The sequence below is a fragment of the Paramormyrops kingsleyae genome, chromosome 14 (genome assembly GCF_048594095.1).
Source record: "Paramormyrops kingsleyae isolate MSU_618 chromosome 14, PKINGS_0.4, whole genome shotgun sequence".
Taxonomy (NCBI): Eukaryota; Metazoa; Chordata; class Actinopteri; order Osteoglossiformes; family Mormyridae; genus Paramormyrops; species Paramormyrops kingsleyae.
Genome location: NC_132810.1, coordinates 11,809,025 through 11,833,993, shown reverse-complemented (window position 1 = coordinate 11,833,993; position 24,969 = coordinate 11,809,025). Strand labels below are relative to the sequence as shown.

Sequence of the window (24,969 nt, the reverse complement as noted above, 5' to 3'; positions counted from 1 at the left end):
TAACACACAGACATTAATCGCTGATCTTTGCAACTGAGCAAAATTACTGGATCTGGTTGTCCAAATTGCATCATTGTGTGCTAAAATATACCAGAGTAATCCTTTGCTAAATGAGGCATATGTTTCAAACATTTTTCATGAAGAAGCACCCCTAATAATCCATAAAACATTTGTATTATTCTCATTAGACGGAAAACAAAGGACATATTCGCTTCTGCAATGATCCACATACAACCCGTCTGGGAAAAAATATTTATTTTATAATTTGATTATTATAAGCCTATTAATAAAGGAATAGAAAAACACTAAAAAAATGGGCTACTCGATCTACTAGAAATAACAAAACACAGCAGTCTATTTATTAGGAAGACAGTTACTTGATATTTTCACAATATTTATTCACAAAAGTCTGTATATATGTGTGTTTAATGCCAAGTTCCATCAAAATAATTGAAATAGAATACATATACATACATACACACACACAGTAAAATCCAGTTATAACAGACTTCAAGGGACCTGGCAAAACAGTCCGTTATATCCAAAGTCCGTTATATCCAGAGTTGCTGTATGTCCAGAACACAACTACAGGACACCATTTACTCATGCCACACCCCAGCAGACACACTTGTGGTATAGATTATTATATTGTACATGTAGTAATCCAACTTTACCAGACCAGATGCGTGACTATTAATAATCCCGACTACGTATCTGCACTGGATATCACCGGCACGCCGCTGATATAACCATGCATTGCTGTCTATCAGATAACTTCAACAAGTTAGCAAATGGATGCTAAATCAAAGATATTGATTTCTGCCTGGCACTAACCATATATTCCTTCATAATACTAAGCCATAGAAAGACTCCACTTTAAACATTTATAAGATTCTATTTGTAGTGCCTGCAAATTTTTATATTAGATGAGACTAAAAATTGAGAATTTTTAGTAGGCGCAAGTAGTTTTTCCTCATAAGGATGATATCAAGACTATGTCAGCATTTACACATAAAATTTGACATATCCAGCCCAGAATGTTCTGAAAGCCATAAAGCATATGTGGCTAACTCATGTACATACAATGTAATAAGCCTACAATCAAAGGGATAGAAAAATGCTCATAAATGGATAGGGTTCAAAGGGTTAACACAGTACTGTGATTGGTGTAAAATGTCCTGCTTCAAAGTTCAAATGCAGCCAATAAGGTTTGTCTTATTTGAAAGAATGTTACATTTGTACAGAAGCATTCATATATGAAATTTTCAGAAAAGACATCCATGGTTCAAATTATACCATGACACAAATGTTACGCCATACTGCCTAGTCCCAGGCTGATGCCTGTGCTCCACATTTCATAGTGTGTTGTGTTACATACACTCAAACATTAATCTGCTGTTGACTACATCACTATAGCACAGTAGACTCTCACTTCCAGGGTTTGAGGCTTGATTCCCAATTTCTTCTTTGTGGAGTTTGCATGTTCTTCCTGTGTTAGGGTTGGCTCCTTACTGCAGTACAAAAACATGCGTCTAAAGATGTAAATCAGTGGTCTGGACTTTCTGGTTGCTGTTCCGGGCAGGGTCTGTCCCACACTGTAATTCCTTGGATGGTCTCCAGACCCATCATAAATCAGTTCTGGATAAGCAGTTATGGAAGATGAATGGTTGAATTACGTGAAATTGGCTACATGTTAAAAATTTGAACATGTTGGCCAGCAGCTCAGACTGACACAATAAGTCAGTTCATTTTTATTTACAATACAGTCTGCTGTAGCTTATTGCTGCCCTCCCTCCCCCAGCAGCCTAACAAATGCCGTTAATTAAGCGGGAGGCATCTGCTGACGAGTTGGATGATGAACATAGGATTCCAGTGCATTGCAAGCAACCAGGATCGCATTTCAAAGCACATCCCATAACACAGGGAAAAAAACAGCAGCACAACACTGAGCTCGGGAGCTCTTTGTGTCAAGTGTTCTTGCTGTCACCATCATTAAATCTGCCATCGAGGAAGATTTGTGGCTGCGTGATGCTTGTGCTGGGATAAGTTCATTACTCTAACGAGCTTTGAGCTGGCGGTTAATTAACAAGCCGACTGCTGCTGCTACCTAATTGTGTGCATTCCATGGTATTTAATAATGCCCATCGTGTCTGCACATGTGAGGCTTCTGTCAGAGGGGATTATGACATTATTTAAATGAGACCACCAAGGGACGGGTCTCGCCCCGGTCCGGGAGCGTATTCGGGGCGTGTGTGCGCGCACATATTAGCCAGCTGCTTCTTTAAAATGTCACCCGCAGATTCCAGAGCCATACGGCCCGGTGCGTACAGTGGCCGAGGGAAAAGGGGACAGCGTGCTCGTTGGAACCACGCGGAACTACGTCCTGCGGGGCACGCTGGCTGGCGACTTCATGCCCATCACCCAGGTGCGTGCCATCACGGGAGGGGGGTGTCTGAGATCAAGCCGCGTGTGTTAATATAAGGTTTATGATGAGACTGCAGTACCTGGGTGTGCTGATAGGTGAGTCCATCTGGACTGTTAAACAGACATGTGTCAGACTGCAGGATGCTGGTGGTAACTTCATTTCAGATTAAAAATTTTTATTAAAATGACTTTATGAAGATTTCTTTCTTAGTGTGCTCTTCTCTCTCGTGTTTTACACCTGAGAGGAGGGAACACGTGCAAGGCAAATGAGTCGATGGTTGTCTAGACCTGGCCCAGATATGGTCGCGATGTCCCTGCAGGGCCACACGGACGAGCTTTGGGGCCTGGCTGTGCATCCCTCAGAACCACAGTTCCTCACCTGTGGCCATGACAAGCACGTCAGCCTGTGGAACTCCTCCACCCACCAGCCAGTGTGGACCAAGACGATGGAGGTATAGAGCGCCCCCTGGGGGCCATACCACTCACATGCATTCTGAAATGCAAACAGTCCAAGATTGTTTATATCTTTACCTTCCGGCCTGAGTAATAATGGCTTTTACGACAGTGTTTGCAGGAATTAAAGCAAACAGGACGATGATACAGAATGCTAATGAAGGCGTGTCCCACGGGGCTGCTTAAAGTGCTCTTTGTTCCGTTGCTTGGCTAGGATGCAGCCCAGTCTGCCGGTTTCCACCCCTCCAGAGAGGTGGTTGCCATAGGAACGCAGACCGGCAGGTGAGTATGATAGTCTAATGGCATCAGGCTTCTCACCTTCTACCTCACCCCCATCCTGTATGATAAACAAGTTAATGCAATGCCCACATTACATGTGATTTGTTTAAACCATATATAACATCCATGGAATGTTTATTTTTCTTTTACAGTCTGGTACAGGCCTTCTGCTGTGTACCACATCGTACAGCAAGACTAAATCCATGATATATTGCATTAATGTATTTAATAATTAACTGTGTCCATAGTCCATAGCTTTTTTCCTCACAACTGACATTTGTGGTGAAAGCCTGTATCCATTTACCATATTTTATTTATGAGGCATCAATGAGGGATCTTTACCTTGCGCAGATGGCTAGTCCTGGACACCGAGACGAAAGACCTGGTGACGGTGCACACAGACGGGAACGAACAGCTGTCTGTCATGCGATATAGCCCAGGTCAGCCTGTTGATGGGGTCCCCGGCTCTGCTAATGTAATGGCGTCATCCACAATAACTGTTATTTAAGTTAGAAGTGCCGTTACATTTTCATGGACTGATTTTCTAGTAGGTTTCACATGAGTGACAACTTATACTATAAGCCCGAACTTCATTGGAAACTGGGAAAATTATCTCCAGCTATGGGTCTGGTGTTGCTTCTTTGAAACATAGTCAAACTAGCTGTTCTTGACATATTTTACATTCTAAATCAAATCAAATGTTGTCTGGGTGACCACTTCATGTACGGAAAATACTTTGTTGTGATGCATCAATTTCAGTAACCAACTGAAGATAATGCTTCCTGTTCTCAGATGGCAATTTCCTCGCAATCGGATCCCACGACAACTACATCTACATCTACACGGTGACAGAGAATGGCAGGAAGTACAGCCGAGTAGGGAAGTGCTCAGTAAGTTTGACCGGCCATGCATCTCTGAGAGCCCACCTTTCCAAAACCTCACCCTGAGCCATCCAGATACGTCCGTGTAAACCCAGTCTGTCTGCATTTAGAATCTTGGTTATTTAATTGTAGGAAGTCAAAATCTAATCTGTGCAAGATTTATAATGAGAATTCATGAAGAAAAATAATCACCACATATAACATTTAGCCAAATAACAGCTTTTATTTGATGCAAAGCATATCCAGTGCAGCCACATCAGTAAGTGTGTTTTTTCCCAGCAAGCTTGGCTTATTAAAGCTAGTGATGGTCAAATGAAGCCTCATGAACCATTTGCTGTATTTTTTGACCCCACTAGATGGTGCTCTTGGCTTGCTTTAGCCCTTTTTTGAACAGACAGCACCATCTGGTGGGGGTCAGAAAATACAAGTGGTTCATGAAGCTTCATTTGGCCATCACTAACTAAAGTCAGTGCTTTTTAAATTATTTTGTTATTAGGACAGATCTCCAAATATAATTAATTTTCACATTGCTCACTATAAAGGTACCCATCTCATGGATGTGGAGCAACAGGTTAGGGTCGTCTTTAGCCTGTTAACCTCTTAGCTTGATCTTTGTGTCTCTCAGGGTCACTCAAGCTTCATTACCCACCTGGACTGGTCGGTGGACTCACAGTATCTCATGTCCAACTCAGGGGACTATGAAATTCTTTACTGTAAGTATGTTTACCATGAATTGCCCCTTTATATTATTATTTAAAGAGCATGTGTCCAGCCAGAGCCATCGCTAGGATCACAAGACATCTGTGGCTGAGCCCAGAGTTCTCAAACTGATAGAATGGTTGTTAAAACATCTGAGCTAAACAATACATCAAGGCTTTAGTGACTGTGACGTGTTTGTGTCCAGCTGTGAGGTAGACCTGAGCAAAGCCAGAGAACTTCTACACACGTAAGAGCACAAGGGCCGTTCATAATGGCTTAGGCTTATTTTGGTGATTACCTTTTCAATGCAAGCTGTGAGAAACTGTGGATCCTTCGGACTATGGATGATTTTGTAGCATCATACAGGGATGTCCTGAGCTGTTGTTCATCATACCCTGTCAACTCTGGAAAGAAATGACACAAGACGGTCAGCAGGGGGCAGTATTAGCAGTGCTTGCATCTCTTTACGCTTTGAATATGTAAATTTTAAAAGTGTAATAAACTTTGTACATCAGCCGTTAATCTGTTATACTAGTAGCATTCATATAAATTAATATTCCACTGCTAGGGTTTTAATGCTAAATCAGACTAATCTTAATTATGGAGAATGAGAGTCAGAATTAAGGTGGATGTATTCAGGTAGAATCTCTTCCAGAATGTAGGAATTGAGCGCCATCTGCAGGGGACTAGACTGCATGTTAACATGTTTGATTGTATAGGGAATCCGGTTAAGGGTTGTTCCTTAAAAAATATGATTATGACCTATTCCCTTTCAGCAATAGTTTATGGTTTCATGATGCAAAGTTCTGTAAAGTTTAGTGTATATTGGGAACCTGGATAGGAAACCAGCCCATCAGTCACACACACATAAACACACATTGTTCTCGTTGGTCTGCCGTTAGCTGGCATTTTCATTACTAATCCCTATCTAATTAAAAAAAAAATTCTCAAAACAGTATTTTCTTATAATAACATAAAGTTTTAAATAATAAAGATATCTGTTTTCAGTGGACATTCATACTGTGTTACTTAGGAGGTACTATTTTTGTTGAGGCATTTCTTCAAACTCCACAAAACACACACATTCCCACATTATGAACACCTGACTCATTCCTAGGCAAGTTCACATTCATGCAGAGTAAAACCTCAGTCTAACAATCATGAGGTCAGGTATCAGTTCCAGGTGAGTAAAACCTCCATCCATCTTCCAGATATTTCTCAAGAACACAGTCACCAGGGGGCTCTGAAGCTTTTCATAAATATAAATGATGTATTTATGAAGCATGAAACCTTTTTCCATGTGATAATTCCTTTTTAAAGGTCTTTTTAATTAAATCTTAAGCTTTTAAAAAATATTTCCTTATGTCTTCATCATCCTGTTTACTGGCCATGTTAAAAAATAGCCACTTTTGAGTTTGAGCTTGAAGATTGTGCATTAGGTTTGTAAAAACAGAAAAATTCAGATATTAGTTACACAGCTAATGCATAAAGGAAATGAGCTGAAACCCTAGCCCAGGGGTGGCCAATCTTATCCGCAAATGGCCGTTGGGTATTCGGGTTTTCACTGCGACTCCCTAATTGGATTACTGATTAGAGGTCTGATTGGCTGACGAGTCCTCATTCCTGGGTTTGAACAGCTGACCTAAAGGTTATCCCAAAAACCTGCATACGCACCGGCCCTTTGTGGATACGACTGCCTACCTCTGGTTTAGGTTAATGCAAATTTTTGTTAATTATCATGTATTTTGAAACATTTTCCCCTGTGTGGGGTAATGCCTGTAACCAAATTAATCATTATTTAATTTTAGATTTACATTTTATATTCATTAAAAACTTATCTACCGTGACCCATTCTGCATTTATTAGCTGATAGTTGACCAGTGACATGTATCTACACACAAGTCAGTACAGAATATAATCAGTTCCACATTTCTCTTGGTTTAAACATAAAAATTAATTTAATTTTGGTAGTTTATTGTTTTTTTGTTTTTTTTTAACTTATTTTATATATTTTTGTGTAGGCTATTCTGTCTGAATGTACAATGGACAATTGAGAAACCTACCCTACTTACCTGAAGAACACAACTGACAAGAAAAAACAGTAAAACTTTACTTAATGAACTCATGTGTAATGCATTATAGATACTTTCATAATGCTTAGAGAGCATTTATAGTGTGTGAATAATGCACTATACTGTACATACCTTCATAATGCAGTACAAAGTGTACTGACCATTATAATGAATTATGATGGTGTTTATAGTGCATTATAGATGAGAGCTACATAGAACATTCATAATGTATAATAAACATGGCTATGATGTGTAATGCCTTTTTTATGAATATAGTTGTGTTTATAATACTTTGTGAACGAAGGTATCTATAATGCATTATGATGACTGCTTAAAGTAAAGTGTTACCAAAAACACTCACTGCGATAGTTCTCCATGACACGCGCTGTCTTGGAAACTGATTGGCCAGTACCTCTGTCCCTAGGGATCCCTTCGGTCTGCAAGCAGGTGGTCAGCGTGGAGACCACCCGTGACATCTTGTGGGCCACCTGCACCTGCACGCTGGGCTTCCATGTGTTTGGTGAGCTTGTCCCCATGGAGATAACCTTGGTCCAGATGACCAATATCACTTCTGTGATCTGTGATACGTATCAACAGATTCTTAGTCAAATAAAATTGAATAGTGCATGGAATTTATAGTGAGTAGGACAGAGCTTGTTGCTTAGTATTCAGGCTTGGTAAGAAAACGAACACAAACAGTCATATTTAAATTAAAATCAACTTGTGTTTAATCAGGACTCTGGCCAGAGGGCTCGGATGGAACGGACATCAATGCTGTCTGCAGATCCAATGAGAAGAAACTGCTTGTCACTGGTGATGACTTTGGGAAAGTGCATCTGTTCTCGTACCCTTGCTCACAATTCCGGGTAAGATTCTGGACCAGAAGTGTGACAAGGACAGCAGTGGGGGAGCAGACGGTGCATGTCTGACTCTGACTTTATTTCTGTGTCACCAGGCACCCAGTCATGTCTACGGTGGACATAGCAGTCATGTGACCAATGTGAACTTCCTGTTTGACGACAGTTACCTAATCTCCACTGGAGGGAAGGACATGAGCATCATGCAGTGGCGGGTGGTATAAAAGGACTCCCCGGGCACGTGGCGAGTGTGTCTGCTCGGGACCGAGCGCGGGTGGGGCTGTCCCCGAGTTCCAAAGATGAGAGCAAAGAAATGACACAGCAACGGCCCGTGGGTGACACAACTGGCTGGATTTCCCTCTTGTGTTTTGTAGTATTTTATTATATTATATTTGTATTTCACTGCTCAGGAAAACTAAAGAACCGTGATATTTGAAATTGCCGCAGCTTTTTATGCCTCACAAAAGTGACACCATCTGGCCTCCGAATTCCTTTCTGCTTTGGAAATGCAAGCAAAATCTTTTTTACAGACTAATTTGCATGAATTTTGACCACCAAGAATTCATTAAAAATATTACGTATTTGGAGTCCTAACTCACAGTCTGTTCTGAATTCAGCTCTGTCACAATAATGCCTTTCAGAGACTGTAAACTCTTATTACATTCTCTGTGCTATTTACAATTCAGAGCTTAGTATAGTTCCTCATGCTTATATGTGGCTTCAGCTGCAATTCTACTGCCACCCTCTGATCAACTGAGGAACTGCACTGCTCTGCCTCAACCGAGTCGACTGTGCTGTTTCATAGTTTAAAACCCCTTCTCCCTCTTTTTTTAATCCCTTTTTTAAACACACTTATAATGCTAATCTCTGAAATGTGGAATAAAAAATGTAAACTTGGAGCCAGTGCACGTATTGCAGAACTGACCTGCTGCCTTCCACTTTATGTTGGACGCGGTATTTCTCTTTTAAACCTTATTACTTTCTATAACCAAGAGTAAAAGTGCATTTAGTTTCATTACCGGTTGCACTTATCTACATCTGAAGGATAATGTTTTCAGTTTCTGAAAATTTGAATGCTGTAATTTGCATTATACGTTTCCTAAGCAGTAATCCAGTCTCTGAATAAGTAAGCAGCACCTTATACCCCATATATCATAACGGGAAATTGCATGCAGTTCACAAAGCTCCTTGCAGTTTGGTATTTTTATGGATATGAGAAAAACCCTAAAAATAAACATTTTCCATATCTGTCGCCACTTAGGTTTGGTACTTATTAACACCATGGGGCAGGCTCCCATGTCTTAATAAAAGCAAATCTTATAATGGCTACATTGTCTAGTTTTGCTCACAGTGGTGTCATCTGGCTTTTTATTAACCAGGCTCACCAACGATTAAGCACGTCAAACAAGCATAAGTCTATCCACTATGGAAATGTACTATCGCATAAGCCACAGGTGCTTTTGCTCAGACAGTATAAATAAGCTTTATACATTTTTTGTTTTTTTTTTTTCTGGCAGGAAATTTATTCTGGCCAGAATAAATTTAGCTCGGTTGTGACTGTGTGTTTCCAACTCAAACATACTGTTGTTTCACATATGCGACTACGTGAGTGACCACAGCGGCACAGCTTAAAATGACTTCTGCTCCTGTCGCATATCTTGCGTGAAGAGGATGATGCAGGTTACTGTTTGAGAAGTGTGAAATGAAGTTGAATTAGGAAAACTTGCAGTGATGATTGTTGGGGGGGGGGGGGGGGGCTGCGCGGGGGCGGGGGTGGGGGGGGGGGGTTGAGGGGGCGTTGAGGGAGGCTGGGTTGTCAAAAAAGAAAAGAAGCAAAAAATGAAGTACCTGTCATTGCGATGTACTGTTATTGGTGGGAAATGTACGTAGGGAGAAGACTTGGTTGAAATGGTAGTTTTCATTACACGTCAACACTAATATTGTTCAACTCATTTGTGTTTGGGAGTAAATATGTAATAAATTCACTGAAACCATGCATGGTTGTGATGTGGAGTATTTGTCCTTTTCGATCTTTCCCCTGTGTTGACTAACCTGTTGATCACAGAGCATTTTTTGAACAGTGTTAAATTTAGAAGCAGAACATAAGTAGGCTGGTCCGTTTTGCTGTTTGATGGGTACAGTGCCACAGATCAGGAGGGACAGTCAAAGGCTGAAATAGTGTAAGAAAAAAAAATTGGGCCTACAGCAGTAAACAGCCTATGAAATTTAGAATGGCAGGAGAATCGTGTAAAAGTGCATTTTTTTTAATTTTGTAAACTTATATTGTAATTATTTGTGTATGCGTATAAAATTATTCCTTAAGGGGGTTGTAATTTACATTATAGAGTTCTGGTGGAGATTTAATTTGTATTGATTCTATGGAAGATTGAGATGCTACTTATTATTTTGCATAGTTAGTATCATGTAAAATGTATGTAGTTGTAACTTAGATTGTACTTATTTGTGTAGACGTGTTAAACTATTGCTTTAAGGTGGGTTTTAGTTTACGTTATAGGGCTCTGATGAACACTATATGGACAGCAGTATTGAGACACCTGGCCATTACACCTACAGGAACTCTTTTGACATTCCATTCTAAATCCATAGGCATCAATATGGAGTTGGTTCCCCCTTTACAGCTATAACAGCTGTCACTCTTCTGGGAAGGCTTCCTACAAGATTTTGGAGTGTGTCTGTGGGAATTTTTGCCCAATCATCCAGAAGAGCATTTCTGAGGTCAGGCACTGATTTTGTACATGAAAGTCTGGTTCACAATCTCCATTCTAGTTCATCTAATTGGTGTTTGATGGGGTTGAGGGACCATGCTTTGTGCACTGGGGCACAGTCATGCTGGAACAGAAAAGGGCCTTCCCTAAACTGTTCCCACAAAACTGGAAGCACAGAATTGTCCAAAATGTCTTGGTATGCATTGCGAGCCAGGTCTTCACTCCCAACATCAGTGCCTGACCTCACCAACATCAGTGTAAGACCCCACCTAGAATATTGTGTGCAGGTTTGGTCACCATACCTTAAGAAGGACATTACTGTCTTAGAAAAGGTGCAACGGAGGGCTACGAGAATGATTCCTGGTCTTAGAGGAATGTCTTATGAGGAGAGGTTAGCTGAGCTGAATCTGTTTAGCCTTGAGCAAAAGAGACTAAGGGGGGACATGATCCAGGTCTATAAGATTCTAACGGGTTTGGATGCTGTTCAGTCAAATGGCTACTTCAATATTAGTTTAAATACTAGAACTCGTGGCCATAAGTGGAAATTAGCGGGAGAACATTTTAAAACAAATTTGAGGAAGCACTTCTTTACACAGCGTGTAGTTAGAGTATGGAATAGTCTTCCTGCTAGTGTAGCGGAAGCTAAAACCCTGGGTTCCTTTAAATCAGAGCTAGATAAGATTTTAACAACTCTGAGCTATTAGTTAAGTTCGCCCCAAACAAGCTTTATGGGCCGAATGGTCCCCTCTCGTTTGTAAATTTCTTATGTTCTTATGTTCTTAAATGTTCTCCTGGATGAATGGGCAAAAATTCCCACAGACACACTCCATAATCTTGTGGAAAACCTTCCCAGAAAAGTGGCAGCTGTTATAGCTGCACAGGGGGGACCAACTCCATATTAATGCCTATGGATTTAAAATGGGATGTAATAAAAGTTCCTGTGGGTGTAATGGCCAGGTGTCCCAATACCTTTGTCCATCTAGTGCATATCCATAGTGCAGTTTATGGTGAGTCTATGGATGATTTGGCATGTTAATTATTATTTTGTATAGATAGTACTTAGTATAGCAAGTACTTGGAATAGTTACTTTGTCAAACTTTTATCTTTTTCCTTACAGATAAATTGGTGTCTTTCATGAACATTAAAAGGGAAAATTCCTGATACCACAGTGCTGTTTCTATACATTGAAGCTTTTCTACAGATGTGACACATCTTCTAGTGCAGGACTGTTCACAGATACACTGCATTACTTTAAATTAAAAAGTAAAGTAAGTAGTTAAAGCTATTTGGTGGCTTGCTGCACAGTTCAAGCAGAAGTAATCTGTGCAGCTTGGAAATGCACAAGATATTCCCCAGGTTGTGTACTTGTGCTGAAATCCACCGAGGGCTTGCTGAGCTTCCAAGAATCCCGGAGTTCTTTTCCAGAGATCACTCGTGGCAGGTCAGGAAGTCTCCTTCAGAAGAAGCAGTTCCAGGTGCCTCGTCTCAGACCTTCTGCTTTTCCCCTTAACCCCATGTGTTTTCCCAGTACGGAATGGCAAATTTCCCCATTTGTCATAGGTCTCCCCTCCCTGCCACAACAGACAGCACCCAAAGCGACACCAATGTGTGTGTTATCTGCTCATTAGCTCCTTTCCTTGCTACAGTCTCTGGAATATAGCAGGCCAGCCCAGCCCAGCTCGGCATATACAAGGGGGAAGAGGCAGAACCAGCTGTCTGACTCACCCAACACACAGTCAGAGAAGGGTACGAACAACAGTAATGTTCCCCAAATGCTATAAATATGTTACTCATTTCTGTTCTTTCAGACAAAATGGTACATCTACCTACAGCTAGGAAACAATTGGCAGACCTGTGAGGGAACATCCCTAGTGACAAGTAATCATACATCCAAACGTACAAATTAGTACTTTTTCCTGACAGTGCAGAACCCTGGGCCAGTTTCTCATGCACTAACCAAACAACATCTCTTAAACAACACAGGTCCCAAAAATACAAAAATAAGATCTTCGTTTGCCTGGTAAAAAAAAAAACGATTTTGAGCCTTCAGCAGCCTGTAAAAGACATCAGCCTGTTCTGGACTAGCATCAATCTTGGGCTAAAATGCAACTATGAAAAGATTGATGGTAACACTTTTTAATTTATAAACACATTCATAATGCATTATAATACATTCATAAAGCATTTTAAACATGGCTATAAATATTTATGAAAAAGCATAACACTTTATAACCATGTTCATTATGTTTTATGATATGCAGCTCACATCTATAATGAACTATACATACCTTTATGAATGCATTTTTATTTATTATGAATGTGTTTACAAATGACTAAAAACATGGCATTAAGTGTTACCAGATTGGTTTTGTGAATTTGACCTCATGGGACAAATAAAAATAAAAAACTTTCCAATAAAAAATATGTCCAACAATTCACCAAACAATGAGCATGTGTATGTGAGCGTATATTGTGTGTTTGCGTGCGCGAGTCTGTGTCTCAGAGAGAGAGAGAGAGAGAGAGAGAGAGAGAGAGAGAGAGAGAGAGAGAGAGAGAGAGAGAGAGAGAGAGAGCGAGCGAGCGAGAGCGCGCAATCGCAGCATTGATTTCTCAGGAGCGGTGGCGACTGCTGTCTGTCGCCAGTGGGCAGTAGATAGCTGGTCGCTTTGTGCTGAATTTCCATTAGATCTGTACCTCTCTTTGAAACATTACGGGGAAGGAGAAAAGATGGCAACTCTGGAGCAGCTGTCATCCACAATGCCCTGCGTTTTCAGAGAGACAACGGTCAGCGTCGCCCGACCATGGAATTAAAGAGATACATGAACGACGAAAGAGAACGGAGTTTTAGTCGGTTGAAATGCTTGGGATCATTCTGTAGTTTTTCCGCTTCAGCATCAGCAGCAGACTAACAGTACATTGCCTGACAGGCATACTGGTGTGTTAATCGTTTAATTATTAATATCACACTACTGACATTGCTGTGATTCAGACCTCCTGCAAAAAGTTTGTGGGGGAGGAAAAACAGTTTATCCCTTTGATCCTTCATTTCATCATTTCATTAAAAAGAGGAAAATGAGGTAAGCAACAGCAAGCATGCTATCGCTCTGAATCAGGTCTTTATTATCAAAGCGCGATGTGGTTTTGCTGCACACGGCGGACGCGTGCTACTGCAGTTTAGTCTTCGTTTATATTTTATTCCAGATCGTTGGGGGATAATCCGAACCTTTTGTATATATTTAGTTTTTTAATAACAATAAGTGCAGCGTTTTGCCGGGTGCATTTGCAAATGATACTAGTGTGGTGTTTCTATCTATAATTTCGAAGGTGGGGCAGTGTGTATCTGTAATTTAAACAGAGTAAACTGTGTTTATCTACTACATACTTTTAGAAATATGCAATTGAACGGTGCATATTTTAAGTAAAAATTAAACTGAATAATAAGAGTATGCTAGTATATTATAAAAGAGATTTACTGATAAACAACCGACCCATTATTCTGTCACATTATAGCGAGGGCTGCGGCGAGAGACCACGTTGTCATGGAAACGAGGCTACGCATACGTTTGTAAACCGTGAAAAGGTTATAAGGAGCACCGATTTTGAAGGATGTTAAGATAATTCTCTAAATAATTTATAAGCTGAAAAGTTTTCATTGGATTTAGTATAACAACTCGACTAGAGGGCATGTTCATTAAGGCGGCCCTCTGTTACTGAATGAACATAGACCGATAAACCGGCGGACTCCGTCAATAGAGGCGGCGCGCGACGGAGCGCCGGGTCCTTTTCGCTCCCTCGTGAGCGTCACGGGTCCAGTAAAAAGCACAACCCCTCCTGGGCGCGCTGCGTAAACATCCTCCTGGTCTCCGTAGCCCCCCCCCCATTCCTCCCAACACTGACGTACTTAACCTCCGCCAACCCCCAGGGGCGAGGACACCGTGCGAGAGGCTACTGAACAAAAACGGGAAAATGCAAACGCTAGATGTGTATATGGCCTAGTAAAGCCAAGGATCTAGTCTCCACGTGCTATTATGGGGATGTCCATATTTATTGGCACTGATTGCTGTTTTTAATCGTTTAGTTAATATCTAAATGGATATTATTATAAGAAAGACATTACCATACATGCACCGTACATCACGATCCTAATGCATGCAATTTATAATGTATGAAATATTTCCCTTTGCTTTCCTTCAAAGGTTTCGATGGTCAGGGGCTCCAGAATTTCTAGCAAAGCCCCTGCCAGTAAGACACGTGCTTTGATTGCCTGTTTGATCGTACCCAACATAAAACAAAGTTTATTTGGGAGACGCAGAAGCTGAAAATCCAGATTGTTATAGTAAGCAGTGGGCCTCCTCCTATTAAGCAGAAGCTTTCCAATTTATTAATATGGTGTCCATTGGGTGTGAAATCTGCCGCGGAGACAGTAGACCACATCTTCTATCCAGGGTGGGGGAACGGGTTTCTCATAAGGAAAGTGAGCAATGTGCAGACGTCTCCGGTTTCCTCCAAATGCATCACCGCAGGTTTCCTTCGATGGGAAACGGCCGTATATTTAGCCTGTCACCGGAGAGCTCCCCTGCTCTGTGTGGAGCTTTTACACGGCGGCCAGCTTCATATTCCCATATTCCTGAGGTCCCCGGGTAGTTTGAATCGCCGGGTTGGAGCATAAACCCTGACAGTCCATCACCATCCTGGTGCCTGAAAGGATGATGGAGGCCTACCCCCATGGACGCCTGCTCCTTCTCCTTAGCTGCAGGAGCAAAGTTCAATGGAATTTTGTATGTTAATCTACTCTGAGATATATAATAGGCCTATCTAATTAATGTACAAGACATTGCTGATTTTATACAAAACTACTACAACAGTCATGTATTATTTTACCCTTATTACACATTAGTTTACAGTAACAAGAACAAAGTATTGAAACATTGTGTTAGTAAATTAGGAATTGCATTAGGAAGTTGTAGTTGTATTCGGAAATTTAATGCACATGAAAGACATTTTAATTAGACCCCGGAAATATTTATGTAAGCACTAACTATAGAAAACAAGAACAACAATAATAATAATTCGTTTCCTTCTTTAAATATAATGGCCGATGATTTATAATCTAGTAGCCAAAATTGTAGAAAAACCTAGTATTTTTGGCATTGCGCTTTCAAAATTATACAAATTTTGGCGGTAATGTTTAGAAACAATCAAAAAATGTTTACAAATCGGCCTATCTTATATTGGACAATTAATGAAGTAACTGGAGTAAATGGAATAAGGCTCGGCAATCTGTAAAAGCTGGAAGTGTTTCCACAATTTTGGCTACCGGTGTACATTTGAAATGAGCAGACAGCTGATTCCAAGGTAATTTCACTGAAGTTTGTTAGCGAGTACAGAAGCAGGTAAAGTTATTTGTCAAACTTCACTTTGGACTTGCACTGCATTTCTAACAGCCAAAGAGATATTTAAAATATCGATTTATGTAGGATAAGAAGTAACCTATAAAGTCTCAAAACTGAAATGATCCAGTTTGAGGTGAGGGACCGATGCCGACTTGCCGGGGAAGGTGTGAGATGATACGCTAGACCATAAAATCTGGTGTCTGGCTCCTTGACAAGCCCACAAGAACCTTCAACCGACATAATAAACACATTTTAGCAAGGTTATAACTGTGAACGTCAAACAAATACATTCAGATAAGGCGTTACGGAGCAATGCAACACGCACAGCAGAGCAGAAGGACCCTGAAACATGTCGTTATCACCTGTGTTGTGCTGTAAAGGCATGAAAATGCAAATGTGTGACCAGATTAACGTGCTGTTTTGGTCTGACATCTGTTGCAATATTAAATACTGTCACACTGCACTCGAGTGGGTTTGATACCATAGAAAGGTAGAGTAAATAGTGTTTTGAACCTGTGTAACACTAAGGCTTAGTATGCTTTGTGGTTCAGATACATTAAAAAGCCACTTTATTTGCTGTTCCTAGCGAGTATCGGGTAGGACCCACGTTTGCCTCCAGAACTGCTTCAAGGGTAAACAAGCTGTGCATTCAGAGAAGCCATTCTGCACATCCCTGTTGTAATGAGCTGTCATCTTTACATTCTTCCTGTTATCTTTAACTATTTAGTTTTCCTGTCACCTGAAGTTATGTCCATTTCCCTCCAACCTCCCTCATTCACAAGATATTTTCACCCCCAGAACTGCTGCTGACTGGACGTGTTTTATTCATCACATCATTCTCTGTAAACTTTAGATTCGCATTTCCTCAGATTTGTGATTTGTATATTCATATCCTACTGAGACCCAGGGAGAAAAGTGTCCTTCAATTTTAGGTTTTTTGTCTTTGGAGGAAATAAGACATCTTACAATTTAGATTTTTTTCAAATTTATGTTTATTTCTAATTTCACAGCATGTTCTCTTTAGCGTACAACAGGAATAAATATATTTCCTTACATCGGTGAAAAGATAGATGCAAAAAGAAAATGTCCACTACAATGGGCATAAATGAATGGGTGGGGTCTCAGGAAGATATACATAAAAAAATGAAATAGACAAATATCACAATAACGAGTAGGGTATAAAATATAAAAAACAGATAAATAGTCAAATAAATGTATTTAAATAGGATAGTCGGCCAGTGTTAAAGTTTCCAGTGTTAAAGTTTCCAGTGTTAAAGTAACCAGTATTGGGAGGGGAAGTTAAAGGGATGTGGAGGGTATGTGTATCCTGGGGTGTGTGACACTGAATGAGTGAGTGCATGAGAATCTCAGCAAGGTGGCTGTGTCTGAGGAGCTGGAACCACCACGTCTGGCAGCAGTAATCATACCGTGTTCAAAATCACTTAGCTCAGACGTCTTGGCCACCTCAGTGCTTAGTCGAATGATCTAAGCAAACCTAAGTAAGTTAACCTCTTGACCTTGTCTGCATGCTGCATGTATTCAGCTGCAGCCACATGATTCATTGTTTTGAGGACCAGGCTGTCAGCATTAGCAAGCAGGTGTAGCTAATAAATTAGCCACTGGGTGTAAATTCCACCAGTACTGATGCTATTCCTGTTAAAGTGAACTTTTTGTTTTTTGTAATGGTTGTAGGACCTGATTAACACACATTTGAACATATTGAAACCAGCAAAATGCCAGTTCAGATCTCAGGAAGGGATCTCAGCACTTGGACCCTTTGGAGAAGTACTGAAACCAAATTGCCCAAGTCTGTGTCTGGCTGTATAAAAGTTAAATAGAGTAATAATAATCTAACGAATGCTTTAGCAGCTGCCTTTATTGAAGCCGCTCTTACTGGCCTGCTAGCTGAAGCTTTTCCATTACTTCACAGGTACAGCGCCAGGCTTCCGTCGAACGCTTGTACAAATAACCTTGACTGGAGGCTTTAGCCTCTGCCTTACTGACACTGTTAATTATTCGCCGCTCTGGGCGCTGTATAGCAGACCTGTCAGCCCTCTGTCTTGCAGGCGCAGCTTGACATTTTATTCCAGCAGAATCTCCAAGTGCAAACCAAGGTTAGGAATTTGGCGGGGGGGGTCTTTACTTCTGCTTCATCTCAGTTATATGTAACAGAAAAAGCATCACGCGTACAACAATTATTCAGTGTCTCTTCATTGTTATTTTAACATTTGCATTGACTTGTAGACCCACAACTTTTATCCAAAGCCTATTATGTGTTTGCAGAGCTAAATATTTTCACTGAAATATGTGGACCATGTAGATTATGTGACCCCCTACCCTGACTTACGTCTAAGTTAAACTTAGAGCCGTTGCAGGGTGGGTTGCCTTAACAATCTGGAGATGGACCCGGGAACGTCGTAAAGGCATTATTATGCTAGCTGTGCATTGATATTTATATCCAGACCGAGATCCAAGCCAGCGGCTGAGTAAATGGTTTGCCATTTTGTTTATGATGCATGACAGCAATACTTAAAATATGTCCAACCCTTTTTTTTTGGCCACATATATAATTAAATTTGTCAGCTAATGGAAAATGAGAGAGAGGTGCCAGCCGTGGTGTTTACCGATGTCAAGCAGAGTGCACACAGCGGGAGGGAAGGATGATGAAGGGGATTCGAACCTCTGACCTGCTGCTAGTCCATCCAGTGTGAATATATACTTGGTTTGTGTGCATGGAAAGTTAAGCAGAAGAAGTGGCGGCTTGTCTATTTGCCTTTATAGTGGCTTTATAATACACCCAACTTGTATCCCATCCCATCTGACTCATGATAATAATGAGTCAGTACTTTTTCACTATTGTGGTGTGTTCTACAGGGAGGCTGAGTGATAGAGCGTCATAAAATACTCCACTTTTGTCATGCGGGTAGTTACTATAAATGCATTTTCATTCAAAAGGGGTAGCATAGAGCAGACAGGCTTTGAACTGCTATTGAAGATACGCCCTTCTTCATACCATCTTCGCTGGAGTGAGTCGGCAGGGGATCACAGTCTTGTGGATAGTCCAGATCCAGAAAGTAAAAATACAGACCAGGATATTGATTCAACCAGTCAGTTGCGTACTCTATGATTGTGGCTCTTCATACTCAACTGGTTGGTTAAAACAAAATCTTTGTCTGGATTTTTACTTTCTGGAACTGGATTATCCACCTCTGACCACCGTAATCCAATTGATGTTTAATTTCCCTCTTGACTGACACTGATTGGTCTGATTTCACTTTGCCCTTAAATGCTGCTGGGGGTAAATATTCCCGGGCTTCTGGCAGTGGGTGTTGTTGGATTCCATTCCGTAGCCACCAGCCAGTGCCGACAGATAAATCACATCCATCTAGATCCTTGGAAAAGTTCAGAAAGACTGCTTGTGTTTCTGGGGAGTAGTGATTATTAAATTTAACCTGGTATATTTAAACTTTATTTTGAAAGATTTGTGGCATAATGAGACAGGTGGCAGTTCATGCAAGGCATCGAACTGAAAGGGGTTTATTAATAAAAATGTTAAAAATATATTTTGAACCCCTGTTGATTTGTCTTCTGTTAATTAGTTTAAAATTAAATGAATTTAATATCCACTGATTTTAGATCCACCAGTCAGCACTGGTGCCTCATACCACTGGGTTGGGGGTTTGAATCCTGGTTCTTCTTCTGTGTACGAAGAGATCATTGCTGCCTGCATCTTCATTGATGGGGAGACCACCATGTGACGCCCTGTAATGCCGGCACTAATGGATGCATTTTGCCATTGACTGGTCCTGTATCTTACCCCTGGACTAAATCGGTTGCTAAAGAGTCTCACCGTGTTTGTGTCCCAGTGTCCGCTGACACATCCCGCTCCATACCAATAGGATCTCTGAAGGCACATATTGATCTGCTGAATTCTGGATGGTCTGCGGCGGGGAACCAGGCTGATATACGACCCGGAAACGGCTCCTCTTGCCATCTCGTCCTTCCTCCTCATCGTCCCCTGGGAAGTGGCTGGCTGGTGCATTGTGGATTAGGGTTTTTTGTAGGGGGGGGGGGGGGAGGGGGGAGTGGTCCCCGTACCAGGCTCCAGAGACGGGGTAGGAAGCAGATGTCAGCCCCCTCGGGACTGAAAAGGATGATTGATTCCTCTCCCTCCTTTTACACAGACACCTTCTGTGAGGCTTGAAAGTGTTATTGCAGTTCAACAGTGAAAAGCGACGCCTACATAAGTACATGTGACGTTTTCACACCTGCAGCCAGAGATGGGACTCCGGGCTGCTTCGGGCAGAAGCATTACCCTCTGGCTTTCTGTGTTCTCACCTCGTGGCATCGTCAGTGAAGGGCAGGCTAGCCTGACCGAGCCGAGCGCCCAGTCCCCCAGCGGCGCAGCACAAAGCCGGTCGGGAGAGTGCCTGCGCACTTCACAGGCATGGGAAGGAGACAATGCAGAGCTAGTAAAATAGTAATGACCTCAAAATATATGTTTTTTTGTTATTTTATGTATTAAGTAGTGCTCAGCGGCTCAGTGGGTAACACTGTTTCCTCATGCCTGCAGGGCTGGGGGTTGTGGGATATCCCTGCTCTGCGTATATGGAGGTTGCGTGATGTCTCCATGTCACGTAGGGTTTCTCTGGGTAATACCGTTTCCTCCAGTGGTCCAAAGACATGCAGTTGGGTGAACTGGTGTCTATTCTATGAAACGCACCCTCCTGCAGTTCAGTAATATATGCACTTGTCTGTATTGTCTGTTGAATCCATTAGAAGCAGAAGTACTTATGGGTACAGTAAGTTCTCATCTTGCATCCTTTTTAAGTATTCATTCATCCTTTTTGATGGATTTTGAGCCTGTGATGCATTCAGGTCTTCTTTGAAGCTTTGGTGTCAGTCCAAGAGGAAGTCCTCAGTCAGACACATGACCAGGCCACCAGTCGCGTCCCCCCCCCAGTGTCTCCCAGAATGTGAAGTCCATGTTTACATGATTTGTACCTCAGTGCTGGGTGCGGTAACGGGGTCAGACATGTAAAACTGGGCCGCTGGTTGATTCCTCTTTGGAGCGGATGTCTTGGTTTTACATCTGCTCAAAATACCAGGGAGCACAAACATGCTGAATGACTCATTTCTCTGGAAGCACTTGAGGGAGAATAAAAATATAGGTCAGTGTTTGTGTTGAGAGCACTAGGCTGGCAGTCCCCATCGTCTCTGAGAGCCATCTCCTCTGTGCCATAGGAGGCTGTCGTACCGCCCAAAGTCCATATATTTCTTTATTTCCATGCAGCATATATGGTACGTTTCAGTTCTGTTTGCAGCGCTGATAAGGCTGCTGCTGACAACCGTATTCTTTGAGTTTAATCAGCCTGGAACATGTGTGCCTCTTGAATTATACATTTCATGCTTGTGTTACGTACAGGACATATACGATAGTGAGTAGCCTATACATGTATGGAAGCAGTAATAATAAAGATGGCGAAGGTACGTGTGTAGAGCGTATTACCCATCCCGGTTTTATAGCCTGCACATCTAGTACAAGCCTGGTGATCCTAAGAAGTACTGAGCACAGAAGACATTGTGGATGGGATACCAGTCCTTTACAGGGGGCAGCGGAGACTGTGGATGGGGTACCAGTCCATCATAGGGGACAGGGAACACCCTGAATGGGATACCAGTCCATCATGGGGGACAGGGAACACCCTGAATGGGATACCAGTCCATCATGGGGGACAGGGAACACCCTGAATGGGATACCAGTCCATCATGGGGGACAGGGAACACCCTGAATGGGATACCAGTCCATCATGGGGGACAGGGAACACCCTGAATGGGATACCAGTCCATCATGGGGGACAGGGAACACCCTGAATGGGATACCAGTCCATCATAGGGGACAGGGAACACCCTGAATGGGATACCAGTCCATCATGGGGGACAGGGAACACCCTGAATGGGATACCAGTCCATCATGGGGGACAGGGAACACCCTGAATGGGATACCAGTCCATCATGGGGGACAGGGAACACCCTGAATGGGATACCAGTCCATCATAGGGGACAGGGAACACCCTGAATGGGATACCAGTCCATCATGGGGGACAGGGAACACCCTGAATGGGATACCAGTCCATCATGGGGGACAGGGAACACCCTGAATGGGATTGCAGTCCATCACAGGCAACAGCGTACCATTGAATGGGGTACCATTCAATTATGGGGGACCAGGGACACTGTGGATGGGATACCAGTCCAATATGTGGGACCCACTTTCCGGAACACAAGGAGGCCATGCAAATTCTATACAGCGGGGGCATGATAAGTGAGGTGGCTGAGAAGCAGTAGACTTGCTATAGCAGTGTCATGTTTGTCAGGTTCTGAACACATTTCCAGACATTTTTGTTAAGACTGTAGGCTGCTATTTGGTTATCTTAACATATCAAACTTGTGTAACACGATTAATTAAGAATGGCACAGCCTATGTCTGGCCCCCTGAATCATTTAGACTTTCCTCCCCACTTATGAACCCCCTGTGTAGAATAATCAGATGAATCTGAATAGATTATGAATCTGATGAAACTCATCTGTATCTGGAATACAATATTTATGGTCAGTAATATATTTGCTTCCAGTATAAATACGCACCTATTAATGCATACTTTTATTTGGTTGATTATTATGTTTGGCCTGGTCGGTAGGTAGATACATGCTGTTGGTCCCTATGTGGATTGAATGAGTGACTATATATTTGTTTGATCAATTTTTCAGTAGCTAGAAATGTGGATACATTTTGCCGTATTTAAGAGTGCTAGCAGAACAGGACAGCTGAGCCTAGCAAAGAAACTGTATATTTAGAAACACTGGCAGACGGAGAGTCTGAAGAGTAAATGCTGTTTTCGCACCCTGTCCGGGCGTGTTTGCACGTGGCCATCCCGCCATGCTTAGAAGCCAGTTTCGAAGGCGTTCCTCATTGACAGAGTTCACACAGGGAGAGCGTTATTGAACGCTGAAAGGTTGCTGGGAGGAAGTCACATGACAGGTCGTTTGGCAGCAGCTGTGCTGTGGCCCTGCTAGTGCTACCTAGTCGCTATTGAAAATGCCATGGGCAACAGCTGAATGCGGATCAATACAGCTATTTGTGTTAAAATGGTGCCCCCCTCCGCCAGGCTGTTCCTCGTAGTGTGCGCTTGTGAAATGTGAGTGTGTACAGTAATTAAAGGGATCAGATCAGCAACCTTCCAATCCTTTCAGTGCATCAGAGTGCATGCAGTCGCTGCATGCCAATTCATGCTGATTGGCCAGTGGAGATCACATGCCCTCCCCCCCATCCCCCCACTTGTTCACAGCCACTTTACCTACAGTGTAGCTCCCTGCCTTTTCTAGCAGGAATGAAACTCGCGGCACCTGGCCCCTGGTGCCCCCGCTGACAGCTCCAGCTCTCCTTCTGCACCTCCTCCCCCACCTCCTAAACAGCTCCCCATTGTTCTTTTTTCCCCCATCGCCTTCCTGCTCCTCCTCTGATGCCTGCCATGTACTCTGCTGATGAACCTGGGTAAGTCTGCCATGTTGGCGCCTTGCCTCCCTGTCACGGCTCCTTGTGTTGGGTCTCTTGCTCGTCACATGGCCGCGTGGATCTCACTGGAGGCCAGAGACCTGTGCAGGAATCGACTCAAATCCACAGAGCTGAGGCTGCTTCTGGATTTGCTCTCCAGCTGCCCTCCTGCCGTGACTCAGCAGGTGCTCCTTGAGCAGCCAGACCATGTGGGAAGGGGGTCATGTGGCAGAGGAACACAGAGCGGAACTGGAATAGGACTCGGGGTGCGGATGGGAGCATCGTCAATAAACTGGATTGTTGGGCAGTTGGGGTGGATGAAGGTGGGAATGTGTGGAATGTAAGCTTGTTGGATGGGTAGCTAGTTGGATGGGTAGCTAGTTGGATGGGTAGCTTGTTGGATGGTAGAGGTGCGCTTTGTAGGGTTAACAGAATTTTTCTCTTTGGATCAATGTAAATCAATGAGGGCAGAGAGGTTGGGATTAGAGTGAATGGAGAGTCCCTACAAAAATATAATTACAAACCTCTGTGTGTGTCTGTGTGTTCCTGTGTGTGTGTCTGTGTGTTCCTGTGTGTGTGTCTGTGGCTCTCTGTGTGTATTCCTGTGTGTCTGTGTGTGTGTTCCTGTGTGTGTGTGTGTCTGTGTATTCCTGTGTGTCTGTGTGTGTGTTCCTGTGTGTGTGTATGTGTGTGTCTGTGTATTCCTATGTGTGTGTGTGTGTGTGTATTCCTGTGTGTGTGTGTGTGTGTGTGTGTACTTCACAGCGTGCTCATCTGGCCTCACACAGTGCCCCTGTTTCACTCACCCCAGCAGAGACTATGAAGCTGGATTTCTGTAATCTCAGTATAAGCAGCGTATTCAGTAGCACCATCTTTAAGGAGATTGGGGATCGTTTGACTGAATGTGCCCCACAGTCTGTGCAGGACCCCCTGCCCTCCAGGCAGTGTCTCGCACTTTGTTTCCCTCTCCTTGTGGCTTCTGCCACACCCCCCACTTCCCCTCCCCTCTTCTGTCTGTCCCTCTCTTTTCATCACTCTTTGCTCGCTTCTCTCCCTCTCGTTCCTCCTTGGGCTGGCCCCTATAAATCTGGTGATGGCTAACACTTGGCCACAGAGCCTCACTGAGCATGCTCAGAACTGGAGGTGCTTTTCCCCTTTAAGGATTAGAATGCGATCTGCTGCTTGGCGACAAGTGGGGGGGAGGGGCTGTTGCCAAGTGGCTCCAGTGCCCCCTCTGTGTCTTTTGCCTGCCTGTCTTTCTGCTCTTTCATGCCCACTCTAACGTGCCGAGCTATGGGCTTATGTCAGCTTCTGTTTTAATCTGATGACTCCTTGTCTGCAGAATAACTTCCATCCGCCTGCATGCAATATTCATTCTCCACTGCAGGCTTTTTCAATTCCCTGGGACATAATGCTTTAATTCGATTGCCGCCACGTGTTTTATAATGCGGAAACGAAGCTGTCGATGAAGGGAATTTTGATAAGTGTTTCCCACAAAAGCCAGGGATTCCAGCAAAGGCCAGACGGGCCATCAGGGGTGTTAATGAACTGTGACCGGAGGTCCACGTGTCCTGAAACATATTCTCACCATGGACACATGGTTCAGTGGCTGCAGGCAGATAGTGAGCA

General features: G+C 42.7%; 2 protein-coding genes across 8 annotated transcripts in view; both read left to right on the top strand.

Moving 5' to 3' along the window:
- eml1 (EMAP like 1) overlaps positions 1-8,252 on the top strand; it is a 71,387-nt gene extending 63,135 nt beyond the window's left edge. For all 6 annotated transcript variants that reach the window (XM_023828295.2, XM_023828294.2, XM_023828296.2 and 3 more), the window contains 9 exons: positions 2,300-2,425; positions 2,745-2,876; positions 3,092-3,159; positions 3,508-3,596; positions 3,949-4,046; positions 4,663-4,750; positions 7,233-7,328; positions 7,544-7,674; positions 7,764-8,252. In XM_023828295.2, the coding sequence (XP_023684063.2) occupies positions 2,300-2,425; positions 2,745-2,876; positions 3,092-3,159; positions 3,508-3,596; positions 3,949-4,046; positions 4,663-4,750; positions 7,233-7,328; positions 7,544-7,674; positions 7,764-7,889 (954 nt within the window). In that variant the 3' untranslated portion in view covers positions 7,890-8,252. The remainder of the gene's footprint in view (positions 1-2,299; positions 2,426-2,744; positions 2,877-3,091; positions 3,160-3,507; positions 3,597-3,948; positions 4,047-4,662; positions 4,751-7,232; positions 7,329-7,543; positions 7,675-7,763) is intronic.
- A 4,764-nt stretch (positions 8,253-13,016) lies between these two features.
- The window catches only part of evla (Enah/Vasp-like a), a 67,289-nt gene continuing 55,336 nt past the window's right edge, over positions 13,017-24,969 (top strand). For both annotated transcript variants that reach the window (XM_023828319.2, XM_072699314.1), the window contains exon 1: positions 13,017-13,469. In XM_023828319.2, coding sequence (XP_023684087.1) covers positions 13,465-13,469 — 5 coding nt within the window. In that variant the 5' untranslated portion in view covers positions 13,017-13,464. The remainder of the gene's footprint in view (positions 13,470-24,969) is intronic.